General features: G+C 41.0%; 1 protein-coding gene across 1 annotated transcript in view; it reads left to right on the top strand.

Annotated features, from left to right (window-relative positions):
* Positions 1-25065, top strand: part of LOC126295408 (beta-1,3-galactosyltransferase 6-like) — an 89536-nt gene that overhangs the window by 23513 nt on the left and 40958 nt on the right. The window contains exon 2 of the mRNA XM_049987889.1: positions 20609-21128. Coding sequence (XP_049843846.1) covers positions 20646-21128 — 483 coding nt within the window. The 5' untranslated portion in view covers positions 20609-20645. The remainder of the gene's footprint in view (positions 1-20608; positions 21129-25065) is intronic.

Below are 25065 nucleotides of genomic sequence, written 5' to 3'. Positions count from 1 at the left end.
GGACAAATGTAAGGATGTAGAGGCTATCTCACTAGGAGTAAGACAGATACTGCCCACAGGAAAATTAAAGAGAGCTTTGGAGAAAAGAGAACCACTTGCATGAATATAAAGAGCTCAGATGGAAACCCAGTTCTAAGCAAAGAAGGGAAAGCAAAAAGGTGGAAGGAGTATATAGAGGGTCATACAAGGGCGATGTTCTGAAGGACAATATTATAGAAATGGAAGATATATGATAGTGCGTGAAGAGTTTGACAGAGCACTGAAAGACCTAAGTCGAAACAAGACTCCGGGAGTAGACAACATTCCATTAGAACTACTGACGGCTTTGGGAGAGCCAGTCCTGACAAAACTGTACCATGTGGTGAGCAAGATGTACGGGACAGGCGAAATACCCTCAGACTTCGTGAAGAATATAATAATTCCAATCCCAAAGAAAGCAGGTATTGACAGATGTGAAAATTACCGAACTATCAGTTTAATAAGTCACAGCTACAAAATACTAACACGAATTCTTTACAGACAAATGGAAAAGCTGGTAGAAGCCAACCTCGGGGAAGATCAGTTTGGATTCCGTAGAAATGTTGGAACATGTGAGGCAATACTGACCCTATGACGTATCTTAGAAAATAGATTAAGGAAAGGCAAACCTATGTTTCTAGCATTTGTAGACTTAGAGAAAGCTTTTAACAATGTTGGCTGGAATACTCTCTTTCAAATTCTGAAAGTGGCAGGGGTAAAATACAGGGAGCGAAAGGCTATTTACAATTTGCACGAAAACCAGATGGCAGTTATATGAGTTGAGTGACACGAAAGGGAAGCAGTGTTTGGGAAGGAAGTGAGACAGGGTTGTAGCCTCTCCCGGGTGTTATTCAATCTGTATATTGAGCAAGCAGTAAAGGAAACAAAAGAAAAATTCGGAGTAGGTATTAAAATCCATGGAGAAGAAATAAAAACTTTGAGGTTCTCCGATGACATTGTAATTCTGTCAGAGACAGCAAAGGACTTGGAAGTGCAGTTGAACGGAATGGACAGTGTCTTGAAAGGAGGATATAAGATGAACATCAACAAAAGCAAAATGAGGATAATGGAATGTAGTCGAATTAAGTCGGGTGATGCTGAGGGAATTAGATTAGGAAATGAGCCACTTAAAGTAGTAAATCAGTTTTGCTATTTGGGGAGCAAAATAACTGATGATGGTCGAAGTAGAGAGAATATAAAATGTAGACTGACAATGGCAAGGAAAGCGTTTCTGAAGAAGAGAAATTTGTTGACATCGAGTGTAGATTTGAGTGTCAGGAATTCGTTTCTGAAAGTATTTGTATGGAGTGTAGCCATGTATGGAAGTGAAACATGGATGATAAATATTTTAGACAGGAAGAGAAGAGAAGCTTTCAAAATGTAGTGCTACAGAAAAATGCTGAAGATTAGATGGGTAGAAGACATAACTAATGAGGAGGTATTCAATAGAATTGTAGAGAAGAGAAATTTGGGCACAACTAGACTAGAAGAAGGGATCAGTTGGTAGGGCCTATTCTGAGGCATCAAGGGATCACCAATTTTGTACAGGAGGGCAGCGTGGAGGGTAAAAATCGCAGAGGGAGACAAACAGATGAATACACTAAACAGATTCAGAAGGATGTAGGTTGCAGTAGGTACTGGGAGATGATGAAGCTTGCACAGGATAGAGTAGCATGGAGGGCTGCATCAAACCACTGTCTGGACTGAAGACCACAACAACTACAATTGAAGATACATATCTTTCTGCTTGTTTTAGTTATCCTTTGTACTTTGGTAATTATTGTTGCTACTGCATTGTGGTCACTGATACCAGTTTTGATGCGGACATCCTCAAAGAGATCATGCCTGTTTGTTGCCATTAGATCTAGTATATTTTCATCATGATTGGGGTTCCTAACTGTCTGTTCTAGGTAGTTTTCAGAAAAGGCATCTAGTAAAGTTTCACAGGATGTCTTATCATGCCCACCACTAACAAAATTGTAATTTTCCTAATTAATTGTTGGATGATTAAAAGTCTCCACCAATAATTACAGTGTGACTGGGGAACTTACACACAAGTGAACTGAGGTTTTCTCTGAAGTTTTTGGTTAGATCAGGAGATGAGTCATGTGGGTGATAGAAGGATCCAATTAATGTGAGTTGTCATTTGTAATATATTTAATACTACACATCCCTTCTGGTAGTCTTTTATAAGATCAAGGTCACTCAGGTACAAATCACTAATTCTCCCATTCCACAACAACTTTCTCACGCATACATTTACATAATTTTAATGCAATATCATATTCTCCTCCTTCCCCCCCCCCCCCCCCCCCCCCCCCCTCCAAGAACCATGGACGTAGCAATTGGTGGGGAGGCTTGCGTGCCTCAGTGATACAGATAGCCGTACTGTAGGTGCAACCACAACGGAGGGGTATCTGTTGAGAGGCCAGACAAACGTGTGGTTCCTGAAGAGGGGCAGCAGCCTTTTCAGTAGTTGCTGGGGCGACAGTCTGGATGATTGACTGATCTGGCCTTGTAACACTAACCAAAGTGGCCTTGCTGTGCTGGTACTGTGAACAGCTGAAAGCAAAGGGAAACTGCAGCCGTAATTTTTCCCGAGGGCATGCAGCTTTACTGGCATGGAGAGCTGCATCAAACGTCTCAGGACGGAAGACCACAACAACAACAATAACAACAAGAACATCATATTCTCACTTTACTTCTGTCTTCCATTCACTCTCTCTGTCTCTCCAAAATGCTAACGATTCTAAAACATGATGAAATGATAATTTTCCAAAGTAGTTTTAATTACGTCAGAAATATGTGGTAATGAAACTATAGAAAATTTTGGAAAATCAGATTATATGAACCTATCCTCCACGTTGTAGTTTGAATTTATACTATGTGTGAAAACATTACAGTCCCTAACTCAGTTTAACGATGCCAGCATGGTTATTATGTGTTTTAGGCAAAAATTTAAATCTCCAGAAGTATTGACATTATTGATTTGAAATTTTAATGGTATGGTAGTGTTATCCATAGAATTTATTGTTCTAAGTATGAAAAAGACCAATTAATATTTAATAGTACTTCATCAAATTCATAGAGAGTGTGTGTAACATATTGCACGCAGTTTTAGACAAGTAGACGGCTTGCTCGGCCCAATAGCCAGCGTCAGCTGTGCCAGTATGAGAACCAAACAAAATCTGCTCTCCCCCAGCTCGACAGCAATTTACGCTTCCATTGCAAGATGACAACTCTTAATAATTTCCTACATTACAACCTGTTGGAACTGTTTATGTCACAGTTTGGAGTATTTCGGTTTCTGTTTGATCCTTTTATGTGCTAGAGTAAAAAAAAAAAAAGAAACACCGCCACTATACGGGCTCCTGCTTGGTGTTGTATGGACTAACAGTGCAGTATTTCCGCAAGTGGACTGGTAGCAATAAGGGTAGAGGGGTGGGTTACCTGTCACCCATTGTCCCTACACCCTCCATCGAACAGTTTCCCCTTCTTCCACTACCTCTGCCCTTTCACCCGTAGCCAATTCACACACCCAAGTCACCTTCCGTGTGCACCTCTCCTCACTGGCTCCTACATTCGAGTATCACATGCCTAGCCCATACACCTGCCAGACACAGTGTGTGCATTCACAGGAAATATGGCTTGTCACTGTAACTGGCACAGAAATAAGTAAATTTCACAAAACAAAAATCATTATTACTGAAATGATACGTGTTGTGCACACATTGAAAGAACACGCCCTAGCATCTGCCTATGTCTCTTTTAGCCACACACAGAACAGATTTCAAAACTGCTTTTAGCAGGCTCTAATACAGCCTGCTGCAGCTAGCTCGCAACACTGACTCTCCCCTATTACGCAGTGCTACTAGGAAAAGTGTCAGAAAGGGGGAGGGGGGGGGGGGGAGGAGGAGGAAGCACTAACCAGTACCAGGATGGCCAACATGGCCCATGCTAGTTTAATATATTTCAACACATTTACCAATATTTGGGAAAACCATCTGCTATCTCACACATAAAATTCTCAAACATCTGCAATTGAAGTTTTATAAGACTGTTGCTCTAGTAGCACTATTATCTCTCTCTTTCCAAGCATTAATCTTGACTTGTGAGGTCTGCTGTTATGGTTAATCGGATGTGGCATGTTTATTTTAAGGGGCGGTCGGATGCCTTTTCTGACGCCACTCCGTATCCCCCAAAATGGAATTTGTGTAGCACAACTGTCTGCGTCTAGTGTAATCCATGGAATAGTGCAAGCTGTGTAACTGAGGTGGGACGTAGGGAACAGCCCAGTATTCACCTAGTGGGATGTGGTAAACCACCTAAAAACCACATCTAGGCTGACCGGCACAGTTGCCCTCATCGTTAGTCCATTGGACGGATATGATCCAGGGCCGGCGCGCCTACCCAAGTCGAGGAAGCAGTGGGTTACCAGTCTCGGCTACCCTGGCGGGTTCTACTGGCACTATTATATGAAAGTTACTTTCAGACAGTTAACAATCGGCACATATCCAATGTACAGAGACAACATTTCTAGGAAGTACTAAATGATGTAAAAAGAAAGGATATAATAACAAATAAATCAAACATAGGCAGTATGACAATATTATGGAAATGGATGATGCTGTAGTATACAGAGAAGTTGCATCATTAGGGAATTGTAGCGAAATGCAGGAAGATCTGCAGCGGATAGGCACTTGGTGCAGGGAGTGGCAACTGACCCTTAACATAGATAAATGTAATGTATTGCGAATACATAGAAAGAAGGATCCTTTATTGTATGATTATATGATAGCCGAACAAACACTGGTAGCAGTTACTTCTGTAAAATATCTGGGAGTATGCGTGCAGAACGATTTGAAGTGGAATGATCACATAAAATTAATTATTGGTAAGGCAGGCACCAGGTTGAGATTCATTGGGAGAGTCCTTAGAAAATGTAGTCGATCAACAAAGGAGGTGGGTTACAAAACACTCGTTCGACCTATACTTGAGTATTGCTCATCAGTGTGGGATCCGTACCAGATCGGGTTGATGGAGGAGATAGAGAAGATCCAAAGAAGAGCGGCGCATTTCGTCACAGGGTTATTTGGTAAGCGTGATAGCGTTACGGAGATGTTTAGCAAACTCAAGTGGCAGACTGTGCAAGCGAGGCGCTCTGCATCGCAGTGTAGCTTGCTCGCCAGGTTTTGAAAGGATGCTTTTCTGGATGAGGTATCAAATATACTGCTTCCCCCTACTTATACCTCCCGAGGAGATCACGAATGTAAAATTAGAGAGATTAGAGCGTGCACGGAGGCTTTCAGATAGTCGTTCTTTCCGCGAACCATTCGCGACTGGAACAGAAAAGGGAGGTAATGACAGTGGCACGTAAAGTGCCCTCCACCACACACCGTTGGGTGGCTTGTGTAGTATAAATGTAGATGTAGATGTAGATGAACTACTCACCACATAGTGGAGATACTGAGTCACAAATAGGCATAACAAAAAGACTGTCAGAAAGTAAGCTTTTGGCCAACAAAGCATTCATTGGAAATACACAACATACACATGCACACTCACACAAATGCAACTCACACAAACATGACCACACTATCCTTTTCATAATATTGTCATATTCCATTCTGGCTCTTCCATTGTTTAAACACATGCACTATAATAAAAAGGCATAAGAAAATAAGACATATTGGACTGAACTACAAAGAGTGAAAGATTACAAGTAAAAGTGCAGGTAAAATTTACCAGTGAAAATACAAAAATACAAACCAAAAAGCAAATAAGGCCAAGGAAAAAATGGGATCATTAACAGGGCGTAAATTGTCTTTCAGGAAGAGAAGAAGGACTGAAAAATGTCAGATGATATCTGTGTTATCAAAAGATTCCACATTATTCCCCCAGCTGGGAGGATAGTGCCAAGAGGGAGATGATTATGAAAAGTCAAATACAGGGTTACAATATGTAAGTCAGAACATGGAATGTCAGAAATCTATACTGGGTGATCAAAAAGTCAGTATAAATTTGAAAACTGAATAAATCATGGAATAATGTAGATAGAGAGGTTCAAATTGACACACATGCTTGGAATGACATGGGGTTCTATTAGAACCAAAAAAATACAAAAGTTCAAAAAATGTCTGACAGATGGCACTTCATCTGATCAGAATAGCAATAATTAGCATAACAAAGTAAGACAAAGCAAAGATGATGTTCTTTACAGGAAATGTTCAATATGTCCACTGTCATTCCTCAACAATAGATGTAGTCAAGGAATAATGTTGCGAACAGCACTATAAAGCATATCTGGAGTTATGGTGAGGCATTGGTGTTAGATGTTGTCTTTCAGTATCCCTAGAGATGTCAGTTGATCATGATACACTTGCGACTTTAGGTAACCCCAAAGCCAATAATCGCACGGACTGAGGTCTGGGGACCTGGGAGGCCAAGTGTGACGAAAATAGTGGCTGAGCACACGATCGTCACCGAATGACGCGCAAGAGATCTTTCATGTGTCTAGCAATATGGGATGGAGCACCATTCTGCATAAAAATCGTATGTTCCAGCAGGTATTTATCAGCAAGGCTGGGAATGATACGATTCTGTAACATATTGGCGTACCTGTCACACATCATAGTAGCAGTTACAAAAGCAGAATCACGCATTTCCTCGAAGAAAAAAGGCCCGATAACAGTAGATGTGGTAAATCCAACCCATACCGTGACTTTCTCGTCATGCAGTAGAGTTTCCACAACAGTTCTAGGATTTTTGGTAGCCCAAATTCTGCAATTGTGGGCGTTGACAGACCCTTGGAGTGTGAAATGAGCTTCGTCGGTCCACAGCACGTTACTCAACCAATCATCATCTTCTGCCATCTTTTGAAACGCCCACACCGCAAATGCCCTTTGCTTCACTAAATCGCCAGGTAACAGTTAATGATGCCGATGGATTTTGTACGGATAGCATCGAAGGGTACGCCTCAATGCCAACCAAACAGTAGTGTACGGAATGCCGGTGTGACGTGCGACTGCACGAGCATTGACTTCCCCGTGCATAGATGAACCCACTACAGTTTCCATTTCTTCCTGAAGTGTCTCAGCAGCATTACTCCTTGTGCTCGGTCGGCCACTACGGGGTCTCGTCTATGCAACCCGTGGCTTCGAACTTAAAACTCATTCTTGCCACAGCTGCATTTGTCAATGGACCTTTACCCGTTCAAATCCCCTTCCTATGGTGATATGATCGTAATGCAGAACTAGCACATTCCCCATACAGCTTCACTAAAAGCGCCTTTTCAAGCAACGTCAACATGCTGCGATTGCCGGCGCATCTGATTCTCTCTCTCATTACAGCTCTTTTTATACACGGTTGTCATGTGCAGTCACTGACGTTTTGTTGTCCAGCGCCATCTGTTGGACATTTTGTGAAGTGTTTTTTTTTCCCCTTGTTCTAATAAAACGCCATGTCATTCCAAGCACGTGTGTCAATTTTTACCTCTCTATCTACATTATTCCGTGCTTTATTAAGTTTTCAAATTTATACTGAGTTATTGATCACCTGGTACATTGTAGGGAAGCTAGAAAATCTGAAAGAAAAAATGCAAATGCTGAATCAAGGAGTACTAGGGATCAAGGGATCAGTGATGTGAAAGGGAAGAAGATAGAAATCTCTGGTCAGATGACAGATGTAAGTCGCTGGGGGAGGGGAGGAGAAGGAGGGAGAAAGAGGAAATGAAAGTGGTAGAGCAGAGAGAGTGAGTTATTATGAACAGTGTAGTGATAGGATTATTCTTATCAGAATCAACAGATAGCAGCACTAACAACAATAGCTCAGGTATACCTGCCAGTGCTAGGAGCAGAATATGAAGACATAGGAAAATATTGAGAATCTGACGTTGTAATTCAGTATGCAGAGGTAGATGAAAATCTGATAATCATGGGGGATTGGTATGCTGTCATAAGAGAAGGAATAGGATAATATGGGCTTATACAAATAAATGAGACAGCTGAAAGACCCTCTGAGTTCTGCAGTCAGTTCTATCTAGCAATAGTAAATAGACTGTTCAAAAATTGCAAGAGGATGAATGTTTTGAAGAGATTAGGAGATGCAGAAAGATGCAAGCTGAATTATGAGGGTGTACTAAAAATTAATGCCCTAGAATTTTTTATGTGAAAGCTCTTAAAGATTTTATATTCAAACAAATATTGTTAAAGTTCTACATCTTTCTTCAGTATTATGAAAAGGAAAGTTAGTATTCACCATATAGTGGAGATGCTGAGTTGCAGATAGGCACAACAAAAAGACTGTCACAAATCAAGCTTTGAGCCAGTATGATTCCTTTCCACAAAATAAATTACTAATATACAGGGTGTCCCACTCAAATCTCCCTGATTTCAAAGACCCATGGCGGGGGGGGGGGGGGGGGGGGGGGGCGGCAAAAAAAAAAGATACGGCTATGAAAAATGCACCACATTGTAGAGCATCTGGAAGAATTTATTTATTTATGATCAATACACCTCTACATGTATACCATTTGTAGCATGAAGAATATTGAGTCGATATTAATTTTCTTGCCAAGTTCTTTGTAACATTTCCCCTGTTACTCTTGCAATCACATTAGGGATACAATGTCGCAACATAGGAATATCATCCACTTCAGTTGCATACAGGTGGTCCTTCACAAATCCCCACATGAAGAAATTAGGCGGCATAGTGTCGGGTGAACTTGGTGGCCAGCCAATGGGTCCTCCGCATCCGATCCAACGATTGGGAAATTTCCTATCCTGGTACTTGCAAACAGCCGCTGATCAATGCAACGGAGCTCCATTTTGTTGTGAGGTGTGTCTACGTGTGTGAGAGAGACAGAGAAAGAAAGTGAGAGAGAGAGAGAGAGAGAGAGAGAGAGAGAGAGAGAGAGAGAGAGAGAGAGAGAGTGTTACCTATTTTTGACAAAGCCTTGTTGGGTGAAAGCTAATTTGGTGACAGTCTTTCTCTTGTGTCTATCTGCAATTCAGTGTCTCCACTATATGGTGAGTACCAACTATCCTTTGCATAATATTGTTCAGAATAAAAAAAAATGGTAAATAACCCCCACTCCCTCCAAATGGGTGGCCACCGGCACAAGATGAACATCAAAAAAGTAAAAGGAGGGGAATGTAATGTAGTCAAATTATATCTTGTCACTGAGAGATAGAGGTCAGAAAATGAGGTACTAGAAGTAGTAGATGAATGTTGCTTTTTGAGCAGCAAAATAGCTGCAAAATAAACAGGAAAGGAAAGTGGACTGGCAATAACAAGAAAAATGTTTCTGAAAAAGGGAAAATTGTTAATATCAAATATAATTTTAAGTGTTAGGAAGTATTTTCTGAGGGTATTTGTCTGGAGTGCAGCATTGAACGGGAGTGAAAAATATAAGCTTTTGATAGAGAAGAATTTAGAATATTAGATGGGTAGATTGAATAAATAATGAGGAGGTACCAAATCAAATTAGAGAGAAAAGCAATTTATTACATAACATGACTAAAAGATTTGATCAGTTGGTAAAGCATGACCTGAGGCATGGTGGAATCATCAATTTGGTTATGGAGAGAGCAGGGAGAATGGGACATTTTAGAGGGAGATCAAAGTTTAACTAAAGTTTGCAGGTTCAAAAGGATGTAGATTCCACATGATAGACTACTGTGGAGAGCTGCAACAAAACAGTTTTTGAAGTGATCCCAAGAGCAACAACAGCAATAACTTGGTAAAAGAGAAAAGGCTGTTTGGATCATTTAAAGAAAAGGGAAGAAATTTCCTCAAAATCTCGGTACAGAAAATTGGAATAGAGATAAACGTAAACATCATTTCCGCCCCTTTTACTGCTCATGAAAACCACACATTGCATGTTGTACCCACATACAGTGAGACCTTCAGAGGTGGTGGCCTAGATTGCTGTATACTGTTGGATCTCCTATACCCAGTAGCACACCCTCTTGCATTGATGCATGCCTGTATTCGACGTGGCATACTATCCACAAGTTCATCAAGGCACTGTCAGTCCAGATTGTCCCACTCTTCAACAGCAATTGGCGTAGATCCCTCAAAGTGGTTGGTGGGTCACATCGTTCATAAACAGCCCTTTTCAGTCTATCCCAAGCATGTGGCTGATAGGGTTCATTTCTGGAGAACATGGTAGCCACCCTAGGCAAGCGATGTTGTTATCCTGAAGGAAGTCATTCACAAGATGTGCATGATGAGGGCCCGAATTGTCGTCCATGAAGACAAATGCTTTGCCAATATGCTGCTGATTCGGTTGCACTATTGGTTGGAGGATGGCATTCACATATCGTACAGCCATTACAGCGCCTTCCGTGACCACCAGCTGCCCACGTTGGCCCCACATAATGCCACTCAAAAACATCAGGGAACCTCCTCCTTGCTGTACTCACTCGACAGTGTGTCTAAGGCGTTCAGTCTGACTGGGTTGCCTCCAAACACGTAACCGACAATTGTCCAGTGGAAGGCATATGCGACATTCATCGGTGAAGAGAATGTGATGCCAATCCTGAGCAGTCCATTCGGCATGTTGTTGGGCCCATGTGTACCGTGCTGCATGATGTGGTTGCAAAGGTGGACCTTGCCATGGATGTCGGGAGAGTTGCATATAAATGATGATTTACTGAAACCCTCAGCTGCCGACAGGTGTTGTTGATTTACCTCGATGTGGACAGCTGAAAATGTGTGCCCCAACCAGGACTTGAACCCGAGATCTCCTGCTTAGATGGCGGACGCTCTATCCATCTGAGCCACTGAGGACACAGATGAATAGTGCAACTGCAAGGACTTATCCCTTGCACGCTTCCCGTGAGACACACATTCTCAACTGTCCACAATTCTACATATGTAATGTACTTTATAGACATTTGCCCATCCACGCATTACTTGCGCACACTTTGGCGATTCCCGTAAGAGTTTGGGCAACCTGTGCACATTCGCACAGACAAAGGCCAATGTCTGGGTAGCCTTTAACTATATGTATAGAAACAGTAACTGTTCTTTTGAGAACAGTTACTGTTTCCATATATGAAGTTGCATATCATGAAGTTTGAGCCATAAAAGCGTTATTCGACATGGTGATGTTGCTGTCAGGGTTCCTCCGAGCCATGATCGATAGGTAGCAGTCATCCACTGCAGTAGTTGCCCACAGGTGATCTGAGCAAGGAATGTCATTGACAGTTCCTGCCTCTGTGTATCTTCTCCATGTCCAAACATCATCACTTTGGTTCACTCTGAGATGTCCGGACTCTTCCCTCGTTGAGAGCCCTTCCTGGCACCAAGTAACAATGCGGACGCAATCGAACCACGGTATTGACTGTCTAGGCATGGTTGAACTAGAGACAAAACGAGCCATGTACCTCTTTCCTGATGGAATGACTGGAACTGATCGGCTGTCGGACCCCCTCTGTCTAATAAGCACTGCTCATGCATGGTTGTGTACATCTTTGGACGGATTTAGGGACATCTCTGAAGAGTCAAATGGACTGTGTCTGTGATACAATATCCACAGGCAACATATATCTTCAGGAATTCTGTTAACTGGGGTGATGCAAAACTTTTTTTGATGTATGTAAATACCTGGTGGCCCATGCATGCTGTCCTCCGATGACATTAGTTAACCCTGAGTACTGCAGATGCTGAAAAGTTTGCCTAAGGAGAACAGTGAAGGGGACTCCACACCGACAGAGAGGAGACTCTGCTAAATGTGAGAAACAAACACTTTACAGCTGTAACTGGTCCTACAGCTTGTCGCTAGAAAACTTCTTTGCTGTAGGAGAAGTGCTGGCTTCGATTCCTGGACTCACGAAAGGTGTCTGTGCAGAAGAAAGATTGTTCCTGACCAAAACAATGAACATAAGGGACAAAGCATATTAATTATCTGTTTCAAGGCATATCAACACATGGCAGCTAATTTATTAACAACACATAAGGCACTGCTGCTCCACAACTGGCAATATTACATAAATGCTATCATATCTTTGATTGCAATGAAGAACAATGACTATAATGAATATCATAAATGATGCTTCTTTAAGCCTATATTATAGACTGACAGTTTTTTAATTGCATTATTCATAATACAAATGTTCAAATACATGTCTGCCTTGTTCAGTGCACTGACATAAGCATAGCTCGGTCTTTGCATGGACACCTCTTAATGTTTCATCAGAGAGGAGAGAGGGGAAAGAAAGGGAAGAAGGGAAAGTGGATTTAGTTACTCACAAGCCAGGTTATGAAGCAACAGGGAAAGGAAAACAGAGAGGGTAGCAAGGATGGAGGCATGGTTGTCAGAGGGAAGCCAAAGATATTCTACTGTAAGTACTGTGCCAGCTTCAAACCAAAGAGGATGCATACAGAAGTAAAGAGGTATATAGTATAAAGATAAACACAACTATGTAGGATGAAAAGATGCATGAATGGCTAAAGAGGAAAGGGAAAGAGGAGAAGACTGAAGAGTAAATGGGAGTGAGGTTGTTTAACGTAGGTTCAGTCCAGGGGGATGGCGGGATCAAAGGATGTGTTGGAGTGCAAGTTCCCATCTCTGCAGTTCAGAGGGACTGGTGTTGGGTGGGAGAAGCCAAATGAGACATATGGTGTAGCAGGTTCCTAGGTCCCTAGAATTATGCTGGAGGGCATGCTCCGCTACTGGGTATTGGACATCTCCTAGGCAGACAATTCGTCTGTGTCCGTTCATGCGCTCAGCCAGTTTAGTTGTTGTCATACCGATGTAAAAGGCTGTGCAGTGCAGGCATGTCAGCTGATAAATGACGTGTAGTTTCACACGTGGCCCTGCCTTGAATTGTGTACGTTTTACCAGTAGCGGGGCTGGAGTAGGTAGTTGTGGGGGGATGCATGGGGCAGGTTTTGCAGAGGGGTCGGTTACAGGGGTAGGAACCACTGGGTAGAGAAGGTAGTCTGGGAATATTGCAGGGTTTAACAAGGATGTTACGGAGGTTAGGGGGGCGACGAAAGGCAACTCTGGGTGGTGTGGGGAGAATTTTGTCAAGGGATGATCTCATTTCAGGGGTTGACTTGAGAAAGTCATATCCCTGGCTGAGTAATTTGTTGATGTATTCGAGGCCAGGATAATATTGGGTGACAAGGGGGATGTTTCTGTGTGGTCTGGGGGTAGGAACATTGTTGTTGGACAGGGAGGAATGTATTGCTTGGGAGATCTGTTTCTGGACAAGGTCTGCAGGATAGTTGCGGGAGAGGAGAGCACTGGTCAGGTTATTGCTCTAATTGTTGAGGGATTCGTCACTGGAGCAGATACGTTTGCCACGAATACCTAGGCTGTAGGGCTGTAGGCCTTCCCTGTTTTTTTTTTCTGTCTTGGGATTGTCCTAATCTTAACTTGTAGTAAATAATGATCAGATGTGAAAAATACCTTACATGTTCTGATATTTAGAATTTCCCTTGTACATTTGGTGGAAATGGCCACATGATCAATCTGGTGCGTTCCATGTTGTAAGTTTTCATCTTGGCTTTTGAAATTGCATCGACATAACTTTGAGATTGAAATTTTGATATTTTATGAGGTGTTCTCCATTTTTGTTTGTACGAATGTGCACTGAGTACAGACCTGTGATTTGTTAGTACTTTCTTTTTTTACCTAATTGCACATTAAAAATCTCCCATTAAAATTTTCATGTGACTTACTGGAATGTTGTCTTCCCAGAAGTTTTCAACTTGTTATGGCTTTTTTCTATTATTGTCATTTGTTGGTGCATGGCGTATTGTATCACAGCCGTCCGCAATACGAGCACAAAGAGTTTCTACATTCGGTACCGGGGTTGCGTAGACAAGAGCTTTCAAATGCCCCCATAAATGAAAGTCAAGAGGGTTGAGGTCACAGAATTGATCCGCCTCTACCAATCCATCGGTCACCGAATATGTTGTTGAGAAGCGTACGAACACATAGACTGAAATGTGCAGGAGCTCCATCGTGCACGAACCACATGTTGTGTCGTACTTGTAAAGGCACATGTTCTAGCAGCACAGGTAGAGTATCCCGTATGAAATCGTAGTGGTGAATCGAGGAAGTACAGTACATACTGACGAAACTAAAATGAGCTCTAACATGGAAATTAAGCGTTTCCGGACACATGTCCACATAACATATTTTCTTTCTTTGTGTGTGAGGAATGTTTCCTGAAAGTTTGGCTGTTCCTTTTTGTAACACCCTGTATAATGCCTGATGCTCCAATTGTGGTTGTTTCTGATGCAGAGAGTGCTTCCGGTAATACAACTGTTTTGTAGTGTCAAATTTTGGCCTGTCTTGATATGATTTTCTTATTATAATGTGATCATATGAGTTTTTATGCTTTCTGGAGTCTTTCTGTTTGTTCTATGTTGGATGCCTTTTTTGATCCTCCTATTTGTATGTGTTCCCCTAAATATTGATTGGAAAATTGCGCAGGTTGCACCAGTGTTTAAGAAGGGTAGTAGGAGTAATCCATCGAACTACAGACCTATATCATTGACTTCGGTTTGCAGTAGGGTTTTGGAGCATATACTGTATTCAAACATTATGAATCACCTCGAAGGGAACGATCTATTGATACGTAATCAGCACGGTTTCAGAAAACATCATTTTTGTGCAACGCAGCTAGCTCTTTATTCGCACGAAGTGGATCTCAAGTTGATTCCGTATTTTTAGATCTCCGGAAAGCTTTTGACACCGTTCCTCACAAGCGACTTCTAATCAAGCTGTGGGCCTATGGGGTATAATGTCAGTTATGCGACTGGATTCGTGAGTTCCTGTCAGGAAGGTCTCAGTTCGTAGTAATAGACAGCAAATCATGGAGTAAAACTGAAGTGATATCAGGTGTTCCCCAGGGAAGCGTCCTGGGACCTCTGCTGTTCCTGATCTATATAAATGACCTAGGTGACAATCTGAGCAGCTCTCTTAGGTTGTTTGCAGATGATGCTGTAATTTAATGTCTAGTAAGATCATCCAAAGACCAGTATCAGTTGCAAAGCGATTTAGAAAAGATTGCCATATGGTGTGGAAGGTGTTAGTTGACACCAAATAACGAAAAGTGTGAGGTGATCCACACGAGTTCCAAAAGAAATCCGTTGGAATTCAATTACTCAATAAATAGTACAATTCTCAAGGCTGTCAATTTAACTAAGTACCTGGGTGTTAAAATTACGAACAACTTCAGTTGGAAAGACCACATAGATAATATTGTGGGGAAGGCGAGCCAACGGTTGCATTTCATTGGCAGGACACTTAGAAGATGCAACAAGTCCACTAAAGAGACAGCTTACACTACAGTTGTTCGTCCTCTGTTAGAATATTGCTGCGCAGTGTGGGATCCTTACCAGGTGGGATTGACGGAGGACATCGAAAGGGTGCAAAAAAGGGCAGCTCATTTTGTATTATCATGTAATAGGGAAGAGAGTGTGGCAGATATGATACGCGAGTTGGGATGGAAGTCATTAAAGCAGAGACGTTTTTCGTCGCGGCGAGATCTATTTATGAAATTTCAGTCACCAACTTTCTTTTCCAAATGCGAAAGTATTTTGTTGAGCTCAACCTACAGAGGTAGCCATGATCATCAAAATAAAATAAGAGAAATCAGAGCTCGGACATAAATGTTTAGGTGTTCGTTTTTCCCGCGTGGATTGGTAGAGAGATATAGTATGATTTTGGTTCGATGAACCCTCTGCCAAGCACTTAAATGTGAATTGCAGAGTAATCATGTAGATGTAGATGTAGATATTTAAATTTTTTGACTCTTTTTATGGATCCATTCATGGTTTGCATGATGTGTACATTGTTGATTTGTCGTTCCATGTATTGAATCTTCTCATACGATATCTGTAGACCTGTTTTGGCAGCTGTTTCATGTAGGTGTTCCAGTGCTTCCTTTGCCTCCTGTATGTTATTACTAAGTATGGCTATGTCATCTGCAAATGCCAGACATTTTATGATTGTTCTTGTTTCACGTGTTCTTCCTAGCTGTATTCCTTTAACTTGTTCTTCCCATTGTTTGACAATTTTGTCCAAGACAAGATTGGTGAAAGCCCATCTCCTTTTCGGACACCTGTGTATATCTGGAAGGGTTCTGAATTTTCTCCCATGAACTTAATCTTTAAAGTGGTGTTTGTGAGCGCCTGTCGTATAATTGACCCGGGTTTTTCTGTCGATGGAAGAATTTCCAGTATGTCAAAGAGCGTTTGTCAGTCTATGGAGTCATATGCTTTTTTTCAAAGTCAATAAAGGTAAATACAGTGTTTCTTGTTTGCCTGACTTTCAAAAGTGTTCTCAAGCTCCAGATCTGTTCTATGCCTGATCTCCCTCTTCTGAACCCTGCCTGGTATTCTCTTATTTGCAGATCAGCTTGTGGTTCTAGCCTGTTTAATAACACCTTTGTGAGCATTTTGTATGTGACTGTTACTAGAGAAATACCTCTGTAATTATTTGGATCTGACTTATCACCCTTTTTATGTAGAGGGTAGGTCAAAGCACATTTCCATTCCTCTGGCAACTTCTCTGTGACCCAAATTTCTGAGATAATCTGACTAATTTGTTTCTTGATGTTTTCATCTTGGAGCTTCCAGATCTCGGCTATAATACCATCTTCTCCTGCTGCTCTGTTATTTTTCATTTATTTGATGATTCTCTCTATTTCTTCTATTGTGGGTGGGTTAGAATCTGGGTTGGCTGTGTCTTTTGGAAGGTTAATTTTTCTGTGGGTTTCTTGCAATTCAGTAGTTCATCAAAATATTGTTTGAGGATTTTGCGATTTTCTTTTGTGTTCGTTTCAAGGGATCCATCTGTTCTTCAGATGCAGAGGCTAGGAGGTTGATAACCCTTCATATTTTCTTTGAATGTTCTGTAAAAATTTCTAGTGTTATTTCTCTTGATATCTTCCGCAATTTCTTTCAAACTGTTGTTGTCATATGCCCGTTTTTCTTTTCTGATTTCCTTTGTTGATTGTTTCTGAATCTCATAACATTCCTTCTGTGTTTCTGATGTTCTGTTACTGCTGAATTTCTTCCATGCCTGTGTTCTTCTTTCAATAGCTAGATTGCAATTTGCGTTCCACCATCTATGTTTTCGTTTTCTAGGAGGTTGCCTCCATCACTTTGCCATCTGAATTGTTTTCACAAAGTCTGTCCAATTGTCTGTTGAATGCCTAATAATCTCTTCAACAACTTTGTCCCTGTTTATCTTCAAGTATTCTGGATCAAGTTTGACTATTTTGTTTCATGCTGTTTTTTTTTCTGTCTTGGGATTGTCCTAATCTTAAATTGTAGTAAATAATGATCAGACTCGAAAAATCCCTTACATGCTCTGATATTTAGAATTTCCCTTGTACATTTTGTGGAAATGGCCACATGATCAATCTGGAATTCTCTCCACACAGTGTTGGGTGCTTTCCATGTTGTAAGTTTTCATCTTTGCTTTTGAAATTGTGTCGACATAACTTTGAGATTGAAATTTTGATATTTTATGAGGTATTCTCCATTTTGTTAGTACTTTTTTTTTACCTAATTGCACATTAAAATCTCTCATTAAAATTTTTATGTGACTTTCTGGAATGTTGTTGGTTACTTCTGCCATGTCTTCCCAGAAGTTTTCAACTTCTTGTGGCTTTTTCCTATTATGGTCATTTGTTGGTGCATGAGCACTGATAATTGTGTATCCTTTATTACTTGATTTGAAGGAGAGTGTGGAAATATGTTCTAATATGAAACTGAAGTCTATGATGTTTTCCATGACTGATTTATGTACAGCAAATCCTGTACCAAACAATGATGGTATGCCTCTTCTGACAGCAGGTCCCCTTTGTAGATCATGTAATTTTCTGTACTGAAATGGTTTTCATCTCTGAAGCGCATCTCTTGAATGGTGAGAATTTTGATATGAAATTTTTCTAGTTTGTCTGCGAGTTGTTTTAGTTTTCCAAGTTTGAAGAGTGTGTTTGTATTGAGAGTGCCAATGTAGTGTTTGCAGAGAGATTTTTAAGAGCTCTGATTCTTTTCCTCATGATGTTCCTGGTGCCCCAGAATCTGATGGCCAAGAAAATGCAGTGCATTGACTGGGATTTATTTCGTTATGTTCCATCACACTCACTTTAAGTTGAGTTTAGTTACAGTGATCTTTGAAAAAGATCACAATGATTGCAGACTTGATTGTTGAGATCAAGCCATATTTCACAGCCGCACCAACTAGATGAACAGATGCTGACCACTAATCGCTGGATTATTATTATTATTATTATTGTTATTATTGTAGGTACAAATAATACTGCAACCTAAATGCAATATACCAATAACACTTTCATTTATACTACATTGTACATATGCATTACTTTCATTTAAGCTATGCTTACCTCAAAAGGTCCCTCAGGAGATCAGTATCATATTGGTGTAGTCTTCGCTGGAGTACATTGCAGTCATGGAATAGAAAAGTTATCCCAGTATTGGCAGACTGTTGTAAATTAGTGAAGGAGAATATATTATAGATGAGTAAAGTCTCTGGCATGTGTACTGTTGCATTTATTAAACTCATGGAAAAATAATATGAACTTATGCATCAACCCAATACCTTTTTCACAGTTAAACATTACTTTTGGTTAACTATTTTATAAACAATCTGCACATACCCACTGGTCATCCCTGTCCCGTGAACAAACTGTTATGCTTCTTGCAATCCATCCTGTCTACTCAGAAATCGTATTCCAGGCTATTCCATATGCTTGTCTTTGTTTCCTCCCTTCAGTCCGTCAGTAGTTATGGATACCGTATAGTATAATTGAAAAGAGTACTGCCTCCTCCCACACGGAACTGGTAGCAGTTATTGCCTATGTAGTTCTCCTGACTTGGTGCTTACACCTCACTCTACAGTCTTAGCTGAAGTCACTCTGGTGGGTAAGACTTGAGTATAACCATCAGTATATATATACAAAGATGATGTGACTTACCAAACAAAAGCTCTGGCAGGTCGATAGACACACAAACAAACACAAACATAAACACAAAATGCTAGCTTTCCCAACCAATGATTGCTTCTTCAGGAAAGAGGGAAGGAGAGGGAAAGATGAAAGGATGTGGGTTTTTTTTCTTTCGTCTTTCCCTCTCCTTCCCTCTTTCCTGAAGAAGCAACCGTTGGTTGCGAAAGCTTGAATTTTGTGTATCTGTTTGTGTTTGTTTGTGTGTCTATCGACCTGCCAGCGAGATTTCTTAATATGCCTTGAAACATATATGTATGTAAGATATAGAAAGGAAAAAATGTCTAAAATTTCTTGGTCTATGTACTTAAAGTTTCTACATTCAGATGAAACAATGAAGAAAATTAATGAAAAATTAAATGCCTAAGAAATGAAACATATCATAGTAAACTGACTAAATTCCTATTGTGAGAATAAACTACAGCGACATCACTAAATTTCAGGATGAGGAGCTCAAAAATTATCTGAAAAATTATATTTATTGATTAATTGCCATTGTTACATATGCAATGAAACAGGGCTGGCTGAAGAATTTATTGGTGAACCTAATAGAGGCCATCAGCATAATGGGAGCAGCTGAAGACATTCTGTCAATACCCAGTGATTTAAATATGCCCTTCGATTTCAAGTGATTGCAGTTTCCTGTGTGGCTCTCATTTCACTACGAGTACTGACGAGGCACAGGGCCAGTCACTGTATGTGGCATATATGATTAGTGAGACTGAACAGTTCAGATTTGTAGATGTTCAGATAAATAGGACACTTGTCATAGAAAGCCCATGTTCGGGATCTTGTTCAAAGATGTAAGCTGTCATTTTTACTATTAGTACAGTATCTAATGTAAGTGATAGTTCGTCAGGAAAAGTAGTCCATTTTGCTTATTTTGATTCGCTTATGATATATCATATTAAGTTTTTGGATAACTTTTCCCATTCTCAACGTGTACTTTTGGCTTGGAAATGGGCAATTTGGGCAATAAGTGGTGTGAGTTTGCTAACCTGTTGGCAAACCATGTTCATTAGTCTGGGTATTCTGACATTGGCCTCTCCACACACACACACACACACACACACACACACACACACACACACACACACACACACACACACACACACACACACACACATATATATATATATATATAATGATGTAAATAAAATAGAAAGAAACTTCCACATGGGAAAAATATATTAAAAACAAAGATTCCAAGACTTACCAAGCGGGAAAGCGCCGGCAGACAGGCACATGAACAAAACACACAAACACACACACAGAATTACTAGCTTTCACAACCGATGGTTGCTTCTTCAGGAAGGAGAGGGAAAGATGAAAGGATGTGGGTTTTAAGGGAGAGGGTAAGGAGTCGTTCCAATCCCGGGAGCGGAAAGACTTCCCTTAGGGGAAAAAAAGGACAGGTGTACACTCGCACACACACACATATCCATCCGCACATACACAGACACAAGCAGACATATTTAAAGGACTTGGAATCTTTGTATTTAATATATATAGTGCCATGTACTGCAGCTAATTTTCAATCTTTGTAACACTATGAATGACATTCGTGTACACAGGCAAACTTTCTATACCAGGTTAGCTCAAAGAGTCAGAGCCTTGCCGCCCACGGACATGTTTTCGAAAGTGCTGCTGCACGCAATCGTGCGGCGCGTGCTGTTCGCGACGTACACGGTGGCGGGCGTGGGGCTGGCATGCCGCCTCACGATGGTGGTGCTGGCGCTGACCGGGCTGCCACAGCCATGGCCATCGTGCACTGACCGGCGGCTGCCGGCGGCGGCCCCACAGCAGCTCTCCGCGCAGCAGCTCTCCGCGCAGCAGCCGCCCGCGCACCCGCCGAGGGACGAGGAGCCGATCAGCCAGTTCCTGGTGGTGCTGGCCGTGTCGTCTCCTGCCTCCGAGGAACGGCGCCGCGTGCTGCGCGACACGTGGTTCCGGTCGTGCTCGCAGGACTTGGACGCCAAGTGCTACTTCGTGGTGGGGCTGGCCGGGCTCGACGAGGAGGACACGCGCCGGCTGCTGGAGGAGCGTGACCTGCACCACGACATGCTGCTGCTGCCCGACCTCGTTGACACTCCTGCCAACCTCACACTCAAGGTTCACCTCTCGATATGCGTCCTCTCATCCTGTCCTTTCTGTTAATTATGAGGTGTACGACTTTGCTTCCGCCATTTGCCGATAGGTGGCGACAACAGTAAGTAGCAGTCGAAAAAACAGATAGCAGATGTCAGGCAGTAAGCCAGGACCTCGGTCAACATAACCTCATTCAAACATTAGTCAATTTATGCCTGCATCTTAAAGTTCTTGATGGAAATGTCAGTTTACGAGCCTAATTCTCATCATTTGCAGGAGGTGCTACTGTTTTGTTTCAGTACAAAGAAAATAGTGGCTGAGTCTCATTGAATGCTCTCATGTACATATGGTTGTTGTTATGGTCTTCAGTACTGAGAATTGTTTGATGCAGCTCTCCATGCTACTCTATCCTGTGCAAGCTTCTTCATCTCCCAGTACTTACTGCAGCCTACATCCTTCTGAATCTGCTTAGTGTATTCATCTCTTGGTCTCCCTCTACGATTTTTACCCTCCACACTGCCCTCTGATACTAAATTGGTGATCCCTTGATGTCTCAGAACATATCCTACCAACCGATCCCTTCTTCTAGTCAAGTTGTGCCACAAACTTCTCTTCTCCCCAGTTCTGTTCAATACCTTCTCATTAGTTACGTGATCTACCCATCTAATCATCAGCATTCTTCTGTAGCACCACTTTTCGAAAGCTTCTATTTTCTTCTTGTCCAAACTACTTATTGTCCATGTTTCACTTCCACACATTGCTACACTCCATACAAATACTTTCAGAAACGACTTCCTGACACTTAAATCTATACTCGATGTTAAAAAATTTCTCTTCTTTAGAGACACTTTTCTTGTCATTGCCAGTCTACATTTGATATCCTCTCTACTTTGACCATCATCAGTTATTTGCTCCCCAAATAGTAAAACTCCTTTACTACTTTAAGTGTCTCATTTCCTAATCTAATTCCCTCAGCATCACCCGATTTAATTCGACTACATTCCATTATCCTCGTTTTGCTTCTGTTGATGTTCATCTTATACCCTCCTTTAAAGACACTATCCATTCCGTTCAGGTGCTCTTCTGAGTCCTTTGCTGTCTCTGACAGAACCACAATGTCATCGGCGAACCTCAAATCTTTTATTTCTTCTCCATGGATTTTAATTCCTACTCCAAATTTTTCTTTTGTCTCCTTCACTGCTTGCTCAATATACAGATTGAATAACGTCGGGGAGAGGCTACAACCCTGTCTCACTCCCTTCCCAGCCACTGCTTCCCTTTTGTGCCCCTCAACTCTTATAACTGCCATCTGCTTTCTGTACAAATTGTAAATAGCCTTTCGCTTCCTGTATTTTACCCCTGCCGCCTTCAGAGTTTGAAAGAGAGTGTTCCAGTTATCATTGTCAAAAGCTTTCTCTAAGTCTACAAATGCTAGAAACGTAGGTTTGCCTTTCCTTAATCTTTCTTCTAAGATAAGTCGTAGAGTCCGTATTGCCTCACGTGTTCCAATATTTCTACGAAACCCAAACTGATCTTCCCCAACGTCGGCTTCTACCAGTTTTTCCATTCATCTGTAAACAATTTACATTATTATTTTGCAGCCGTAACTTTTTAAACTGATAGTTGGGTAATTTTCACATCTGTCAACACCCGCTTTCATTGGGGTTGGAATTATTGTATTCCTCTTGAAGTCTGAGGGTATTTTGCCTGTCTCATACATCTTGCTCACCAGATGGTAGAGTATTGTCAAGACTAGCTCTCACAAGGCTGTTAGTAGTTCAAATGGAATGTTGTCTACTCCCTGGGTCTTGTTTTGACTTAGGTCTTTCGTTGCTCTGTCAAACTCTTCATGCAGTATCGTATCTCCCATTTCATCTTCATCTACATCCTCTTCCATTTCCATAATATTGTCCTCAAGTACATCGCCCTTCTATAGATCCTCTATATACTCCTTCCACCTTTCTGCTTTCCCTTCTTTGCTTAGACCTGGGTTTCTATCTGAGCTCTTGATATTCATACAAGTGGTTCTCTTTTCTCCAAAGGTCTCTTTAATTTTCCTGGTAAGGATGCTATTAGTGAAAGAATGTGTCACAAGTGGTTTTAACGCTTTGAGAACAGTGATTTTAACATTGCCAACTAGCATAGTGGTGGAAGAGAGAATGTTTTCGAAGATGCAGAATTGGAGATATTTCTGAGTGAAGACTCACATCAAACTCAAGCAGAATTGGCACGATTAGTGGGAGTGACACAGCAAGCCATTTCAAAACATCTCAGTACTATGGGCATGATTTAGAAAGAAGGAACTTGGGTCCCGTGTGAAATGAAACTGAGAGAAAACGTTGAACGGCGCTTCTGTGGTTGTGAACAGTTGCTTCAGAGCAAAAACAGAAAGGATTTCGATACTGGGGACGAAAAAATGGGTTCATTACGATAATCCTAAATTCAAAAAATTGTGGAGATATCCTGGCCATGCTTCCACGTTGACAGCAAACTGAATATTCGTGGCTCCAAGATCATGCTTTGCATTTGGTGGGACCAGGTCAGCGTCATGTGCTATGAGGTGTTAAAACCGAGTGAAACAATCACAGGTCTCCTTATCAAACTCATTTAATGCATTTGAGCAGAGCATTAAAAGACAAACGGCCGCAATACAGAGAGAGGCTCAGTAAAGTGATTTTGCAGCACGACAACGTTCGACCCCAAGTTGCGAAAAAGGTCAAAACATACTTGGAAACATTAAAATGGGGAGTCCTACCCCACCCACCGTATTCTCCAGACATTGTTCCCCCTGACTATCATCTGTTTAGATCTATGGCACATGGCCTGGCTGACCAACACTTCCGATCTCACGAAGAAGTCAAAAATTGGATCTATTCGTGGATCGCTTCATCAGATGAACAATTTTATTTGATGTGTGATTTGTACACTACATGAAAGATGGGAGAAAGTAGTGGCCAGAGATGGAAAATACTTTGAATGATACATGTGTAACCAATTTGTTTCATTAAGGCCTCAAATGTTGGGGAAAAAATGGTGGAATCAAAGTCATACACCTTGTAGTATGTACAGGTAAATCTCATAATACACGTCAGCTGCATTCCACAGAATTGCCATGTGTACCAAATTTGTGTGATTCAAGAGTAAATTATATATAAAATGTGGGGTTAGGTTCTCATTTACTGGCATATTAAGTTCAAACCACAGTTTCCTAGTACTTTTGCCAAAAATAGCCATTATCATCCTTCTCGAAATGCTTTTTAATACTAAATTAATAAACTTAATAATTTAATGCTGAGACACATAGTAAAACACAAAAATTACTTTCTTTATTGTGGGACCTTCAGCAGATATTATATCACAGTAGGACATTATACAGAGAATAGAGAATTGGAATAGGGTATGCTGCTTGATATGTTATGGAGGACAGACGGAAAGAAATTTCATCATTAGATTCAGAGAACACATGAGAGAAACAAATAACAACCAATCCACCTTCTTTACATACCTTGGAAATAAAAAAAAAAAGTTGACAACTCTGAAAATGCATCACAAAACTTGAACAAAATCTGAAAAGGTACAATTGTGGATATTTTGGAGGAATCTGAAATATATGTACACACCATGATTATCCGTACAATATACTAAATAAACAAACTGATTTAAAGTGCAGACAGTTTTTAAATTTTTTTATTGAAATGTTGCATACAGATAACAAATAAGCAAAAAACAGGAGATTACAAACACATCAGTAACAGTTCCATAGAAACATGACCCACAACAACTTTAGTATGTTTGACTAAACTGTTAGCTGTTACCCTTGAATTTCTACAACTGTCATATAATAAAAACATATTATAATTATGTGCAACAGCAAATTATACAACAATGTTATAACACTGCTGAAAAATAATATTAAATGCAACAACTGCGGACAGCAATAATAGTTTACACAAAGTTAACA

The sequence above is a fragment of the Schistocerca gregaria genome, chromosome 11 (genome assembly GCF_023897955.1).
Source record: "Schistocerca gregaria isolate iqSchGreg1 chromosome 11, iqSchGreg1.2, whole genome shotgun sequence".
Lineage (NCBI taxonomy): Eukaryota > Metazoa > Arthropoda > Insecta > Orthoptera > Acrididae > Schistocerca > Schistocerca gregaria.
The sequence above is the reverse complement of the archived record's forward strand: the minus strand, read 5'-3'. Positions and strand labels throughout refer to the sequence as shown.